Below are 15,964 nucleotides of genomic sequence, written 5' to 3'. Positions count from 1 at the left end.
TATATATACATTTATGAAGATTTTTCATTATTTAATTTCTTCAAATATAATGCAGGACTCTTAACATTTTGTGGCAACAGTTTGAAAAGTGAACCGACATTTATAGGAGTTCAGCGGTCCTAATGAGCCTCTGTTGCATAGAGCACATAGCCATTACCCCTGGTGCTCAGCGAAGGGATCTCTTACGACAGCAGGTCCACCGTGGTCATGCTGTCATGTATGCAACATGAAGTAGTAGTGATGGTGCGGTTGCTCAATTGATGGTCTTCTGTCTTCTCTTCCAACTGCTGATGCTCTTTCTTGGCTGAAAGGTTCACGAGACCTTTCGCCAATTGAACATGCATATGGGATATGATAAGCCGCTACATTTGGGTATCTGAAAGTGGCGCAAGTCTGGAGGAGCAGTAGAGGGATGCCTGGCAAAGCATATTGCAAGATGAGATTAACGATCTTTATCACTTTACCTCAACGTTTACAAGCACACATCGTCGCCAGGACCAGTGACTGTTTTGACAATTCAAGATTCAATTGTTAGCCCCTGGTGGGTTCTATGAAAGGCGGGCTTTGAATTTGAATCATTTTGTTACCAGTGTATGAGCTTTATGCATGCCTTTCTTCATGGTGCTTCATTTTGTGTTGCAAAAGAATATATATATATAAATAATACTTTTAATAAATCCAGCCAATGTTATTTCAGGGGACCAAAGTCATAAAGAACTAAGTTTATTGCTTTTAAATGTCTCGGTTTGTTCATCAATAGCAAGCAAATTAAATTTTAAAGAAAAATTTTAAATTTTACGCCTCGCGAGACAATATTTCGCATCAAATATATTTAGAATTCCCGATAAATTGTTAAATGTAGTCGGGCATTTTTTAATATTTGCCGTATTATTTCTGTAAAAGCAATACATGGCTGTAATGTTTGGCATCTCGAGAGCATTTCAACGCTCGCAAATTTGATAGAAAAGGAATTCTTGAACCTAGCGCACCAGAGCTCTTTTTAGGCTAGCAATGGAGAATTTGACTCTCATTAAACAGAGCCAGGATCGAATACTGAGGTCTACCATCTCCAAGGTTCATGCGAAACCCGTGTGCTGCAGCAGTTGTTACCGGCGCTAATAGATGGAGACACGAGCAAGCTAGAAGAACACTAGGAGCTACCGAGTTTCTAATACTCACTAGAAGCTACCGAGGTCTCTCACACCACGTGATCGCTACACAGATAAAAAAGTGAGGTTTGTTACTAATAGCATAAATCCCAGGATTTCTTAATCTTTTGGTGTGGGCACCTCGTAATATTTACGAAAATTTTGTGAGATCCCTTGCATTGCGCAAATCCGACACACGTGTGATTGAAACTGTTAGTTTCTTCACTCGTAATGTACTTTTAACTTTAATTTAAAAATTAAAATGAGGGTTTCTATTCTTAACAAAAACGCATCGAAACGTTTTCTCTTTTTCTGCATTGTGTTATCTTTATGTATTTTCAGATACATTATGCAAAAATATCTGACAATCGTAAAATTATTATAATTTTCGAAAATATCAAAATTTTTGCCGACACCCTACTACAGGTCCCGCGACCCACAGTTTAAAAAACTCTGTCTTATAGAAGTAGAAAATTTAATTTTAAGCAGTGCTGCCATCTAGTTGTGAAGATGGAAACTTTGATTTAGCTTGTTTAAAGGATGAAACCTTTCGACATATCGAAACAGATTGTGAATTCTTTTTATTTATTCTTTTTATATATATATATTTTTTATTTTTTTTTTAATATAATTTTGGATTCTTTTTATAACGTAATTGTATTTTAATCAACAAAGAACATAAAAAAAAAAGGCTGGAAAATTTTAAGAATATATTTTAACATAAAATTTTATTAAATAGGTAAATAAAAAGAGGATAGGATATAATTATGTGTGCAATCCAGACGTATTTGCATTTTATGCAGAGCCATTCGTTGCATTTTATACTTTGCTTTTTTTCAGCAAAGTTTAGCTGAGCGACGAAGCGAGCGTCTTTCAAAGAAGCGTTACCTCAAAAGGGCTATTAATTTCGTTTTGGCATTTTGCGTCGATTCACTGAAAACGGCGAATCACTTTTCAAATTGTTGTCACCAAATATTATCGTCTTGTATTATATTTAAAGAAATTAAATAATGCAGATCTGCATAAATGTATGAATGTTTCTCGCATTGTGATAAAACGGTACCTAAAGCCATCGATTTGGAATTTGTTCTACTGTCTGTTTCATATTTTGTAAAGCATTTATGAGTTTTTGATTAAGAAACTCGACGATTTCAAAGCGAGGAATGGCAACACTGTATAGAAAGAAAAGCATTTTTATCTCCAGCGTGCGAGACTGTGTATCGAAAATTCTAAAGATATGCATCTGGAAGCCGTAATTTGGAATTTGTTTTATTATCCATTTCATATTTTATAACACTTTAACGAATTTTTGATTAACAAACTCAATGATTTCAAAGCGAGAAATGGCAACACTGTACGGGGAAAAAAAAAAAAAAAAAAAAAAAAAAAAAACTGAAGGATACCATATCAGAAATTCTAAGGATATGCTGTTTATTTTAAAATTGTTTCGCGATATCGTTGTTGAACAGAATTGTATGGTTTAAGTGCGAAGAACATGATATCTAATAAATAAAGGTAACCACAAAACGTTAAAAAAAGACTCCATTGGGCGTAATGTAAAATCTGAGGGCTTTCAGATTTTTAAAAATTTACTTCTTAAATCTGTTTTTTTTTTTTTAAATTTAATTTAATTAATTTATTTATTTTCAATGTACGTAATAATATGCTAATTCATCCGCATAAAAAAACTCGCTTTGAAATTCTCGTTAACATATATGCGTACAGTTCATTCTTGTTCTTAATGATACTCTTTTTGGTAATGAATTTCTAATGTTTAATATAACAGGGTTTAAATCTCTTCCTAACTTTCCCGTTTAGTAGTTAGGTAATATAATATTAGTGATTAAACGCGGAATAGAAAATTTAACTTTAAGTAGTGCTGCCATCTAGTTGTGAAGAAGGAAACTTTGATTTAGCTTGTTCAAAGGATGAAACCTTTCGACATATCGAAACAGATTGTGAATTCTTTTTATTTATTCTTTATATATATATATATATATATATATATATATATATATATATATATATATAATTTCTTTTTTATATAATTTTGGATTACTTTCATAACGTAATTCTATTTTAATCAGCAAAGCTATCTTGAAAAACCAATACTCCTGTAATAAAAATTTGAGAGTTTAGGTAATCGATTAGCCCGTCAAATCCCTTCGGGCAGATTTCATTGAGCCGGAAATATCGCGCGGAGCGCGATAATCCGGCAATACCAGCTCGGATCGGATCGGATCGAATCATATATAACAACAATCATATATAACAATATATAACACAATTGTTCTGATACTCGGAAACGAATAGTTTGCATTTTAATGTTAGTGGAAGTTAAACAGAATTTTAAGAAATTCTTTTCGTAAAAAAATCAGAAAAATTAAAGGTCTTCCATACTTGCCTCCTATTAGTTTTATTCAAACTTTACATCGTCTGCGGATCCTCTCCGTAAGAGCAAACAGAGATTCGCAAAAGTAAAATGTATTCTTTTTACTTCTTTGTACAAAATAAAGGAAGTATCGCGAAAAATTTCAGGTATCATATTTCAACGGAAATATTCATTTTGACCGTTTTGTAATCCACGCCGACTATTTTTTTGCGTGACGTCTTTACCCTTGTTTAGACGTGATTTTTATTTGATTTTTAATAAATTCCCAGTGGCTCTTTTGGTAGCGAGCGGCACGGGGGCCTGGATCCGACGTTTGGCTTCGGCGCTGGGGGGCTCTCATGTGTAGATCTCCTCTTTTTGGTGTTGTCTCTAGACAGGGGTGGATGCGGTGCTATACCGATTAACCTAATGGTAAAGGGACAGTGCCCGCGTCCTCCGTCACTTGTCACTTGCACGTATGGATAGAAAAACGAACTCATTTTTTTTCTTTCCAAAAGTTATTTTTAAATGTATTTAAAATATATTCAAAAGGTACTTTGTCGTGACGTCTGCACGTATGTATGCATGTATCTCGCATAAGTCAAAAACGATTAAGCATAGCGCGTTTAAATTGTGTTTGCCACCCAAACGTGATAGTGGTTAGCGTCGCTGACTGCCGTGTGGAAGGCCCCGGGTTCGAATCCGGGAGAAGGCATGGATGTTTGTAAATGTATAGTATCGCTGCGGCATGGCGGCACTCTAAATATGCGTCGAGCCGAAAGTCCTCTCGCGAGGTTGGTGCAAAGCCGTACTGTCACTTGTACCGAGTCCAAAGGGTTGCCAACGGTAGACGTATCTTGCGCTCCTTGGCACGAGGGTGGGTTTGTTCTGATGTCACTGCCAGACAAGTGCGATAAGTAGCACAACACACAAATTTTGTATATGGGACTACTATTAGACCTAATTGTGCACCTCTTTTTTTTTTTTTTTTTTTTTTTTTTTTTTTACCACAAGAGCAGCATTAGTCTCTCTCTCTATATAATTTATTTTTAATTATCAAATTTTTAATTTCTTTTTTCATGTATCTTATTACTACTGATAATAAAAATATTTTGTCTTTTTTAATACTCACAAAAATATTACTAAAAGTATTTTATTATGTCACTGTTCAAAACTTTCTTTTTTTCTTATAAGAATTCTCGAACGTTTAAGAGACAATAAACTGCACTATGTGAAATCATAATTTAAATTACGCAACTGTAATTTTAAGACGGTAAACTCTGAAGTAATAATAAAAATAAAACAGGAACAGCAGATTATTAAAGATTCACTACGTTACAAAGATTCACCAGTGTTAAAAAGCCAGTTTGTGTAGTCCAGTGTTACTATTAATATTTACTCGAAAACAATTAAGTTATCAAACTACGTTCTAATCTGCTACGTTGAATTATAGGAGTTCCAAACAGCGTTGTTTTCCTCTTCTTAGTGGTGAGCGTCGCTGACTGCTGTGCCCGGGATCGAATCCCGGTTAGGTTAGGTTGTTTAATTACGGCAAAGCCTCGAGGGCTATCTGCCTAAGAGGAGGGGTGCCTTCGTGGAGGACTTTCTAAGGGAAACTGGCTCGTATACACGTTACACATGAGGAAAACCACGAAAACACTCATGCAGCCAGCCCGTTCGCGGGATTCGAACCTCGGACCGAACTACCAGTGTTCAGCGACTTTACCGCTCGGCCGCTGATGGGCTCTGGATCGAATCCCGGAGAAGTCATGGATGTTTGTAAATGTATAGTGTCCGTGCGGCACTATATTGACACTATAAATATACGGCGAGCCGGGAAGTTCTCTCCTGTGGTTTGGAACCCTCGGACCCGTCCCCCGGGGTGCTGTCTATCAAAATTGGGGGCGGAACTGAGAAAAATGGCACTGTCACTTGAATGGTGCTCAAGGCCAACGGCAGGCGTATTCTAGTCAAAGAACGTCGATGTAAAGAAGGAAAGGCTCCATAGGCGTAATGTAAACCAGTTTGTCTTCTACGCCGCTACAAATAAGAGGGAAAATTCGCCAACGGATTTGGCGACGGAACCTGTTGGCGAGAATTCCCACCTCTGTGATGTACCAAACCTGGCTGAGATTTTCCTCCTCCGCCACGTGTACAGGAAATCGAGGAACACGGGTAAAGATGAATAAGCAAATTAGATGAAGTTCACTTTCACTGGCTGTTGAACTTTCATCATCCATATTGCATGTTGATGTCTGATTTTATATCCCTCAATATGGAGGGGGGGGAAATGGAGTCACACAGCTTTAAACTCTTAATAAAGGAACTCGTCGAACCTGTTCGAACTTCGACATTAGCTTCGAGCTTTGGCGCTTTTTGGCGACAGATGTTTCACGCATGTGCAGCTGTTTCCGTTTTCTTTCGAAGGGAGCCACTCCTGCAGCTGCGTAGTTTTCCTTCTTAACAATACATATTTTTTGTTTCAGCCCTCCTATCCACGAGGTATTTCGTGGGACTTGGGCTGACTACGTCAGACAAGTGAGTGTTAGCAACAACAACGCTCTAATCATCAATTTTGATAAAAAATTGTATTGCTTTATTTTAAAGCTTATACTTTAAGCTTCCCCAAACTACTTATATTTTGTCTCTCCGATCGTTAGAAGATGAATTTTAGCTGTTCTTTTCCTACACCGTGAATCGAACATTTCTATTTAAGAACCCAAACGTGGATGTCTAAAGGTAAGCATACTACTCTAAGTAACTTTAAAATGAGGATTTTTTATTTGAATTTTTACCAAAAGTGATTTTGAACCTTTATATTTACCTTATTTGAACCTTTATATTCATATTTGTTCAAGATTACTTTTGCAATTGAATTTTCACACTTGACAACTTAAACGGACTAAAATTTATATAAAATTTTTTCAGACCATTTTGTAAATGAAAAGATAGAAATTTCTCAAAAAATAGCTAATGAATGTACTCAGGTATACTTAATACATATTTAATAGGCATTTTACTTTATCGCCTTACATCTTAATAAATAAAAGTGATAAAAATAACAGTAAAATATTGATAAATATTCTTGCGGAGACATATCTAGTAATCTTTAAATTTAACATACAGTACAATTTCAATTATCCGCACCGCTTTAAGAGTTTAAGAGAGAGAAAAAAAAAAAAAAAAAAAAAAAAAAAAAATAAGAGTGTGGCCACATGCAACTCCTCATTGTCATATGGAAATAGAAATGAAGTCTTTCTGTGCTCCAATAATATCACGAAGTTTATAATAAAGTCTCTGGAAAACATTAGATGACTTAAATTTAATGCCGCCCAAATGGTATAGTGCTTAGGAGAGTCTGACTGCGATAGCGAAGGGCCCAGGTTCGAGTCTAGGAGAAAGCGTGGATGTAAAATTGTCTGTTCCTTCATAGGAGGCAGCAGGGGCTTCTTATTAGGTATCTCAATAAACCTATTAGGTCCACAATAAAATGGCCGCCGCTTAGGAGTGGCCAATGCCGTTATAGGCAAATGCTCGCCACTGTGTGTGTGTGGGGGGGGGGAATTAATTCATTGCGATGTCTAAAGGGTCCTTTAAACACTAGGATTTATGATAAATTATTTTGTTTAAATGGATATTGAAAAGTAATTTTGTAAGAAATTCTAACTTCTATATTTTTACAGATTGCATGTCTTGTTTAAATGCACTTTATAATGCAGAAAATAATAATGGTTTGATTATCGATATTAAAGATCTTTTCCAAAAAACTATCCTTATCCTTTAATATTAAGTTTGGTTGGGTTAAAGCCCATATCGGAATATACGGTAATGAGAGAGCGGATGTGCTCGCAAAAGAGGCTGCCATAGGGAGTGTTTCGGGGGACGCCGTATGTTCAGGGTTAAAACAAAATAGCAACTAAAGTTATTTATTCGTTTTATTTTAAGCAATGGCAGTTACAATGGAATTCTTCTAAAAGTTAAAGTCGCTATTTGAAACATTTAGAACTGATTAGGAAAAAAAAATTATCTTTAATGATTTTGAAGTTAACCAGTTTCTGACCGGACATGGGCGTTTCCCGGGATACTTCGCTAGGTTTAAGATACAGAACGACGATAAATGTAAACTATGTGATCTGTTTGGTGATGCTAAGCATTTCCTCGAGGTCTGTCCCTACTTTGATGGCTTAAGAAACAATAAAAATATTGATTTTGAAAATCCCTTTTTATGCTATAAAGATTTCGCACAATTATGTAAATCTGCGATGAAATTTATTGACGGTGAGCGCCGGGCAGTGGGAATCAGTGTATGATATTTGCATTTTATTGCCATCACTAATTGGTATATTTTAATAATTTGTTGTTACCATTGTTTGTGTTTGTTATTCGCTTTTTTGTTTTTGTCTTTAGTGTCTGCTCTTGTCTAAATGTTTGTATTTGTTCCTTTTCTTCACTTTTATGCTTATAATTATTATTTACATATGATTATTCTTATTTAGATATTTTATGTTTCATTTCTTCATTTGTTGAAATGGGCACGGCCTGTCATGACCATAAGACCAACTTGTTTGGTTAGGCGGGTCGGGGTGCGCCCGCTACTGATAATGATACTAGGATTTATCTGAGCTAACGGAGACAACTGAGCCGAGACGTCCCCAAAACAAATTTTTCCCCAATAGCACAGCGAGCTGCAGAATCTGAACTGTACGTATAGCGGAGCTAGTCGACATGTGGAACTGACTCCGTTAGCTGAGATAAACAACAATGTGAATGGTCCTCAAATGGTAACTTCCAATAGATTCGCTAGGTACTGAAAACACTGCGCTGAATGACTTGAGATTAAACTTCGATTCTCAGTCACTGGCTGCACTTCCTCACCTGGTATGTTAGTGAAATATCGCAAAGCAAGTGAGAGTTAGTTGTCTAAAGGAAGGGATGTCTTTGTGTAGAATAGAAATGTCAAAACAAAATGGCTTATATTCATATTGCGCACAGAGATCTCCACAAAAGCATCCCGCGGTCAGGGCTGTCACCGAAATTCAGACGTGGATCGAACAATCAGTCTTATCAGCACCAACATTAGTAAGCTAAAGGTTTCGTTCAGACGACGGCTTTGCGGTCGTAAGTGGCATAAGTCGAGTTTCGTTACTAGGCAACCAGACCTTGCTACGTCACAGAAACTGGTATAAAGATTTTGCCTAAATATTCTAACTTTTCGATTTTATAAAAATTCTGTATAAGAAACCACCGGTTACAGTGAAGCAAGGATGAACTGGCATTCAGTCGACGGCTGAGTCAGTCGAACATTTACGTATGCCCAACTTTACCTTCAAAGATTGGCTACAGCTTAAACGCTGTTCCAAAAATATAAACGCCTTTAATGACTTTTACTTCTTAAAGCTATGACAATAATGGGAAATAGTACATCGTATGAAATGTCCCTAAAGTAAAGTCTGGAAAGACTCTACAATTTCAGGATTTTGCTGTTAAATTAAAATGTTCTATAAATCTGGATTTTCTTAGTTTCTTCCAAAGCCATTTACTTGTCGATGTTATGTTAATAATGTCAGAGTTGATGCGGAAATGCTAAACGCGGTCTTTGCTGTTCTGTAAGAAGTGACGTAAATTTACACAGCTACATGGTGTAACAAAATTAACGGTCACATCTATAAGGGGTGTTAGAACATTCTGAAACAAACAGCTTTCACGACACATTGTGGGGTTTAAAAGCAATCAACGAGCTCCGAGAGGGCGCTTTCTCTGGACTGGATGAAACTTTCGCTGAAACCGTCATACAGCTGCTATTTGTCGTCAGAGATGGAGCAATATAACGCATATGAATATAACTCATATGTATGACATATACGGAGCTGCCAATGGCAATGCGGCAGAAGCGGTAAGACATTGCCAAAAGCGATTTCCAAACAGGACGTTGCCAGATCAAAGAACATTTCAGCGCCTTCACACGCCATTCTTGCAGACGGGCTCGTTCTGCTGCCAAAGACATGACACAGATTGACCAGTGAGCTCGAGAATGATAAATGGAATAGAGACAGACCTTGAGGCAATGGACGACTAGACTGAACAAAGCACGCGAGTAACAGCTCGGGACCAAGATGTCAACCATATGACGATATGGTGTGTGTTACCTGAAGAAAGATTACACCCTTACCATCTCCAGCGAGTTCAGTGGCCTTAAATGAATTGGAGACACCTAAACGTGTAACATTTGCCCATTGTTTCCTGCAACAGAATATAATGCACCCATCTATCATGTTTACTAACGATGCTTCGTTTACATATGGCGGCATGTTTAAACTATATAACAATCATGTGTGAACCACAGTAAATTCGCATTTTCCACGTTCGAGGTGCTCCCAGCAAAGGTTCTGTGTGAATGTGTGGGCAAGGATTTATCCAGGGTAAACTTAACTGGCCCGTATCTTTTACCAGACCGCCAAGACGAACAGAAATGTACCTCATCTTCCTTCAGCAGGTGCTGCTTGATTTAATGTTCCAGCATATGTTCTAATAATTAGGTGGTTTCAGCACGAAGGAGTGGCATCTCATTTCTTCAGGACTGTGCTAAGCTATCCGAAGATTGCCTTTCCAAACAGATGGATTGGTCGCGGTGGGCCCGTTCTTGGCTTCCCAGACCTCTTGATATGTTCTGCCTAGAGTGTTTCTCTGGGAACACCTAAAATACGTAGTTTACGAGACACCAGGGCCGTTCTTAGGCCATTGGCTGCCGGCGGTCTTTCCTAGGACTGCCGCCCCACAAAAATTAAAAAAAAAAATGCATGATGATTTACGCACTACACCCGCTGGGAACGGCCCTGGGAGACGTCCATCTAGTCACTTGAGGACTTTGCCAAAATTAGCGTAGCAGCTGCAGAAGTTCGTGAAATGACTAAAATCTTCCAACGCGCGTGTGATGTATTTGGTCACCGATGGCAATACCTGTATTGCACTGGTGGTCATTCATTTGAGCATTTGTTTAAAAGATGACAGGTGACGGAGGACGGGGACACCTGGTGTTTAACATAGGTAAACAGGCGTGTGTCTCACGCCCTCCCGTATCTAGTTTCAAAGATTACAGTAACAAAGATTCTTTGTTCTTTAAGTATTCGCCTTTTTTGTGTTCTCTAATTTCACCAAGCAGGTGCTATTTTAGCCGCTCGCCTTATGGTTTCCGACCGCAAATGGCACGGTCAATGGTTTGCTTCATTTGGAAAAGTTCTTTCATCCTTAACACTTGAGACCATTAGTTTTGTTACATTCTGTGTATTTAATACAAGTGCTTACGAATTTTTGTGTAATCATGTAACTTCAGAATTATTAACAACTCACAGATTACTTTTATACATGCTATAATTTTCAGTCACTTTAAAAAGATTTATCACTTTGGTGATCAATCTTCAGGAAGAATTTGTAATTTATATTTTTTATGAAATCTTTTTCAGAAATGCATTCAAGGTAAATGCAAGAGCATGAAATCCTCGTCTCCATCCAATGAAGAAATGGTGGATGATATGAAAAGTGCGGTGGCTGAGTTTTTGGACAAGCTTAAAAGTGCTTTCAACCTTTTGGTATCTTGAGATGCAAATATCCTGATAGTCATCAAATTGTAAAATTGTAAAATAAACTTATTTTTATACACCTATTTCTACCATTTTCTTATTTCGTTACATATAATGATTTTTAGTTTTATATATTTGCATACACCTGAAAGAAATCATTTCCGAGATGGAATATTTAAATGCAGAGCATTAAAAAAAGCAACAGTAAAAGAGATGTAACCGAAGAGGAGTTAGAAGAATAGTCAAATAATTAGTGATTCTGTAGAGACAGTAGGTATTTTTTTGGAGGCAGGCAAGATGAAAAATTAGCAAACGCCTTCGCCGGGAATCGAACCACGGACCTCTGGAATACCGGCCCAGCGTGAAGAACCACTACACCACGAAGGCAGGCCAGGAAGGTGGGAAAAATGCCGTAATTCAAAGTGGGAAGCTTTTCTAGCGGACAGTCGGATATTGATGGAAGTTATATATAGGGGTCACCCTATTATATAAAAATTATATTACATTGTAACGCAATTGCACGACTATTGCAATTGCACGACTATTGCAATTGCACCACTATTGCAATTACATTACTATTACTATTGCAATTACATTGCATTACATTACACCAATGGAAGGGCTGCCAGCCCTAGAAGACACGAGGTATCCCTTTCACAGAAAAAAGCGCTCCAAGCGCTGAACGCGATCCGAGGGGGCGTCACCCTCCCCAGTCAGTGCAGAGGGATAAAAACCCCAATGCTGGGTTCTATGAAGGGTCCGGCGGGCGTTCTTACGAACCACAGAGCCGGACATTTTACCAAAAAGCACACTAAGTAAGAGGGGAATCATTACTTCCCCTCAACATTTACAAATTCGAAGTTATACATCACAAGGTTGACATCTCCGTCCCTCTGCATTGACCGAGGGGAACCCATCCCACCTCAGACCACCTTCGATATCAACCGTGTTATATCTCCGCAGCCATGGGGCAGACGAGACCTGACCTGGGCCTCGATGGTCCCTGCCGAGCCTGAACCAGCCACCGAATAAACGATGGCTCTAGTCCTGTGAAGATTGTTTATTTACCCCAGGAATCGAGGCTGTCTAGACACCAATCTAGCCAGTTGCCTGGGTTGTTCCCTGGGTCTCCTCCCACAAATAGTCGGTTCCGGAAATTCCACCCAGTCTATCCAGGGATGGTTGTTCAACAGTATTAGCCCAGGCCAGCTGGGCCGACTTGGTTACTAGCAGGGGCCACCAGGAGGCCGTGTTGGACAGCGGTAGGAGAGGCTATAAGGTAGTGCGTCACTACCCCAGCATATCGAACCCCGGGTATCCTACCGACAGCAGTCGGTTTCGGTGATCCGTCCTTTCCAGCTTCAAGGAAGTAACAATCCAGCCTGTCTATACACAGTGACAAGAGAGAAGCAATTGAGGCTGTTGGCCTCAAGTCGCCTAGCCCGTATAATGGTTAGTGACCCTGATGCAATAGCCATGGGCGTGGGTTCGAATCCCGGAGAAGACATGGTTGTCTGTCTTGCCGCTCAGAGTGTATGGCGGTTAGGAGAGTCTGACTGCGATACCGAAGGTCTCGGGTTCGAATCCCGGAGTATGCATGGATGTAAAATTGTCTGTTCCTCATAGGAGGTAACGGTGGCCGCCTATTAGGTACCTCCACAGTAAAATGGCCGCCACTTCAGTGGCCAATGCCGTTGTAGGCAAGAGCTCGACATTGGAGAAAAAGGGCCTCAAGACAAAGAAAAATAATTTTTATCGGCGGCTGTAATTCTTTTAGTATCGTCTGTGATATCATCTAGATATGTTGTGTTTTTGTGGTACGTCTGTTTTCGTGTTCATCGTAGGAATTTAAAAAAAAAAAATGGTTTCTACAAAAATCAGTCTTCAGGTACCGTTTGATGGTTTTCTACCTATTAAGCTCCTCCCAGAATTTTGATCCTTTGGAAGAAAAAAGGTAAGTGAAACTTTTTTCTAAATTTTGAATTTTAAACTTAAGAAATTTTCGAACTTTTTTAAATGAAAAATTTAGTTATAATTTTTCATCAGAAGCACTTGCTTGTAAACCAATAGAAGAGGCGCAAATTTAGTACAAGAATTTAGAAATGAATATTAAAAATAAATTATCATTTCTACTTTCAACTCATGGAATATAGTAATTAACATTAAAAAGAGTTTTTGGTATGAACAATCCATCTGAATTAGAAGAATTCATAGAATTCAATTATTCTCGGAAGAGATGAGTTTTGAGAGTAGTGCCTGTATTATTTCTAACATTAAAATTTATTATTGGAAGTAACATATTGAATTTAAACTTATTGTTACGAGTTGCATAACTTGCGCAAAAATTAGCATACTCGCCACTTTAGTAATTCTTTATTGTGTTTCCCAGTAATTTTCTTTGTTCCTAGTCTTTCCAAAATCGTCTAAATTGACCATGGACGGCGACGCAACTGCCGGCAGATTTCTACGAGCCAATCCCATTGGAACAGCATCTGGAAACTGAGCAAAGGCGTTTGAATATTGAAATATAAATATTTATTAGTCTTCAATCCATTTTTACTTCCTTCTACGGAGGTAAAGGAATCATGAAAAATTCCTGGTATCGTATCTCAAAGAAAGTATCCATTTTGAACTTTACTGCATGCAATTTAACGATGTTTTTGCATGACATATGTACGTAAGGACAGAATAAAGAACTCTTTTTCTCCAAACGATTTATAAAACCGATTTAAAATGGATTCAGAAAAGATTGTTTTGTGGCGTCTGTACGTACGTATGTGTCTAGCATAACTCAAAACATAGTAGCTTCAGAACGTTGAAATTTTGTATATAGAACTGCTATAACATGTAGTTGTACATCTCTCTTTTTGGTTATAATCGGCCTCACTAAAAGTATATAGATATATATGTTGCAAAACCAAATGCAACCAAATACAAAACCAAATGCAATCAAAAATAAAATAAACCAAATAAAAATAAATTTTATTCAATCCAAATACATTGTATTTGTTAGCAGATATAATAAAATAAACCAAATATAATAAAAAAATAATTTCAGAAATTCGAGATAAATTTACTGCTGTATACAAAACCAAATAGGGATTGAAAACTTTAGAAGTTTGTAGTTGTCTTTTCCGCAATATTAGCGTTGTTGCAAACGAAACAACTTTACAGTAATCTCGCAACAGTTAAAGGCAAGTATGTCCGTGTTTCGATTTGAAATTCGATCGTAGGTTTCTTTCGAGACGCTCTGTTATTTAAAAAAAATTGTGTCTTGCCGAATTAGAACGGAAGATGCACGTGCCCTGAGACCGTGCCTTTGAACCATAAAATTCAGAAACTTTTTGGCTACTTAGGATTTTTAATACGTTCTATTTTTAGTCCAAAGGCGCTTTGTCCCTGAAAGACTATTATTTCCGTTTTGCAATTTTGCGTAGATTCACTAGAAACGGCGAATCACTTTTCAAACTGTTGCCACAAAGTGTTATCGTCCTGTGTTATATTTAAAGAAATTAAATAATGGGTCTATAGGGGTCCCAAAGCGTATATTTTTGGGATTTTTTTCTAGAACTAGCACTCCGATTTAAACGCGGTTTTCACCATTAAATTTATTTAAAAAAAATCTAACTTTCCATATAAATATTTTTTTATTATCCGCTGATTTGAACCGGAAAAAAAACATTTTTCAGGTGAAAATTTGATTGCAATTTTCTCTTGAATTACGGCTCCGATTGAAACGCGGTTTGCGCCATTAGATTTTTGAGAAAACTCTTTGTTATCATGTACAAAATTTCATTTCGGTAATGGAGTCTGGGAGATCTCGCTTCCCATGTTAAATCCAAATTTGTTTTTTTTTCAGGATTTCTCTGGATCTAAAGGATCGAAAATCTAATCCTTTTGCGTGTAGTCGGCCTGGGACTTGACCTTTCATTTCCTGCAAACTAGTGACTCTATGTATATTAAGGGATTTTTAGCGATTTTTCTAAAATGTTCAGAAATCGCTAAAAAATAAAAAAAGTATATCGTATTAAAAATTCTAAATAGCCAAAATGTTTCTCTTGAGACGCTGTATTATTAAAAAAATTGTTTGTCTCTAGCCCAATTAGAATCGAAGATGCACATGTCCCGAGATCTGTCAACTGGGGTCTCAAAATATATATTTTTGCAATTTTCTCGATAATTAACACTACCATTTAAATACGATTTTCGCCTTTAAATTCTCTTTAAAAAACGTTATAAGTAAAAAAAATATTATCCAGTGATTTTTAACAGGAAAATTCTTAGTGACGAAGCCCCACTGACTTGTAGTTAGTTCTCAACACTTTTTAGGGTATTTTTTAATAGTTGAAATGTGAATGAGTAGTGTTAAATTTTGCGTCTTTTTACTTCCTTGTATGAAGTAAAAAGGAAGTATTGTAATCGCGAAAAGTTTCAGGCAGCATATTTCAACGAAAATATCCATTTTGACCGCTATCGAATGCAATTTAACGATGTTTTTGCGTGATATCTGTACGTAAGGACAGAATAAAAGACTTTTTTCCTCTAAAAAATTATAAAACTGCTTTAAAATGAATTCTGAAAAGAATTTTTCGTGGCGTCTATACGAACGTATGTACGTACGTATCTCGCATAACTCAAAAACGAGTAGCCTCACAACGTTGAAATTTTGTATATAGGACTGCTATAACATGTAGATGTGCACCTCGTATTTTGGCTGCAATCGGCTGCACCAAACGTATATAAATATATTTATATATATATCCATTCTGTTACCCGGCTCAGTAATCTCAATTTCTTTACTCTTATACATTTTAAAATTGTACATTTTTGGCTTTAAAAATGATTGAATTATGTTGTTCTTATCGTCC

General features: G+C 37.2%; 1 protein-coding gene across 2 annotated transcripts in view; it reads left to right on the top strand.

The window, feature by feature from the left end:
* LOC118204990 (A disintegrin and metalloproteinase with thrombospondin motifs adt-1-like) overlaps positions 1 to 11,175 on the top strand; it is a 191,311-nt gene extending 180,136 nt beyond the window's left edge. For both annotated transcript variants that reach the window (XM_085819796.1, XM_085819795.1), the window contains exon 13: positions 10,980 to 11,175. In XM_085819796.1, the coding sequence (XP_085675922.1) occupies positions 10,980 to 11,114 (135 nt within the window). In that variant the 3' untranslated portion in view covers positions 11,115 to 11,175. The remainder of the gene's footprint in view (positions 1 to 10,979) is intronic.
* The last annotated feature ends 4,789 nt before the right edge of the window (positions 11,176 to 15,964 follow it).

This window comes from Stegodyphus dumicola, chromosome 7 (genome assembly GCF_044657685.1).
Source record: "Stegodyphus dumicola isolate Sdum_Otavi_A_Nest chromosome 7, ASM4465768v1".
Lineage (NCBI taxonomy): Eukaryota > Metazoa > Arthropoda > Arachnida > Araneae > Eresidae > Stegodyphus > Stegodyphus dumicola.
This window is presented reverse-complemented; position numbering and strand designations above follow the sequence as displayed.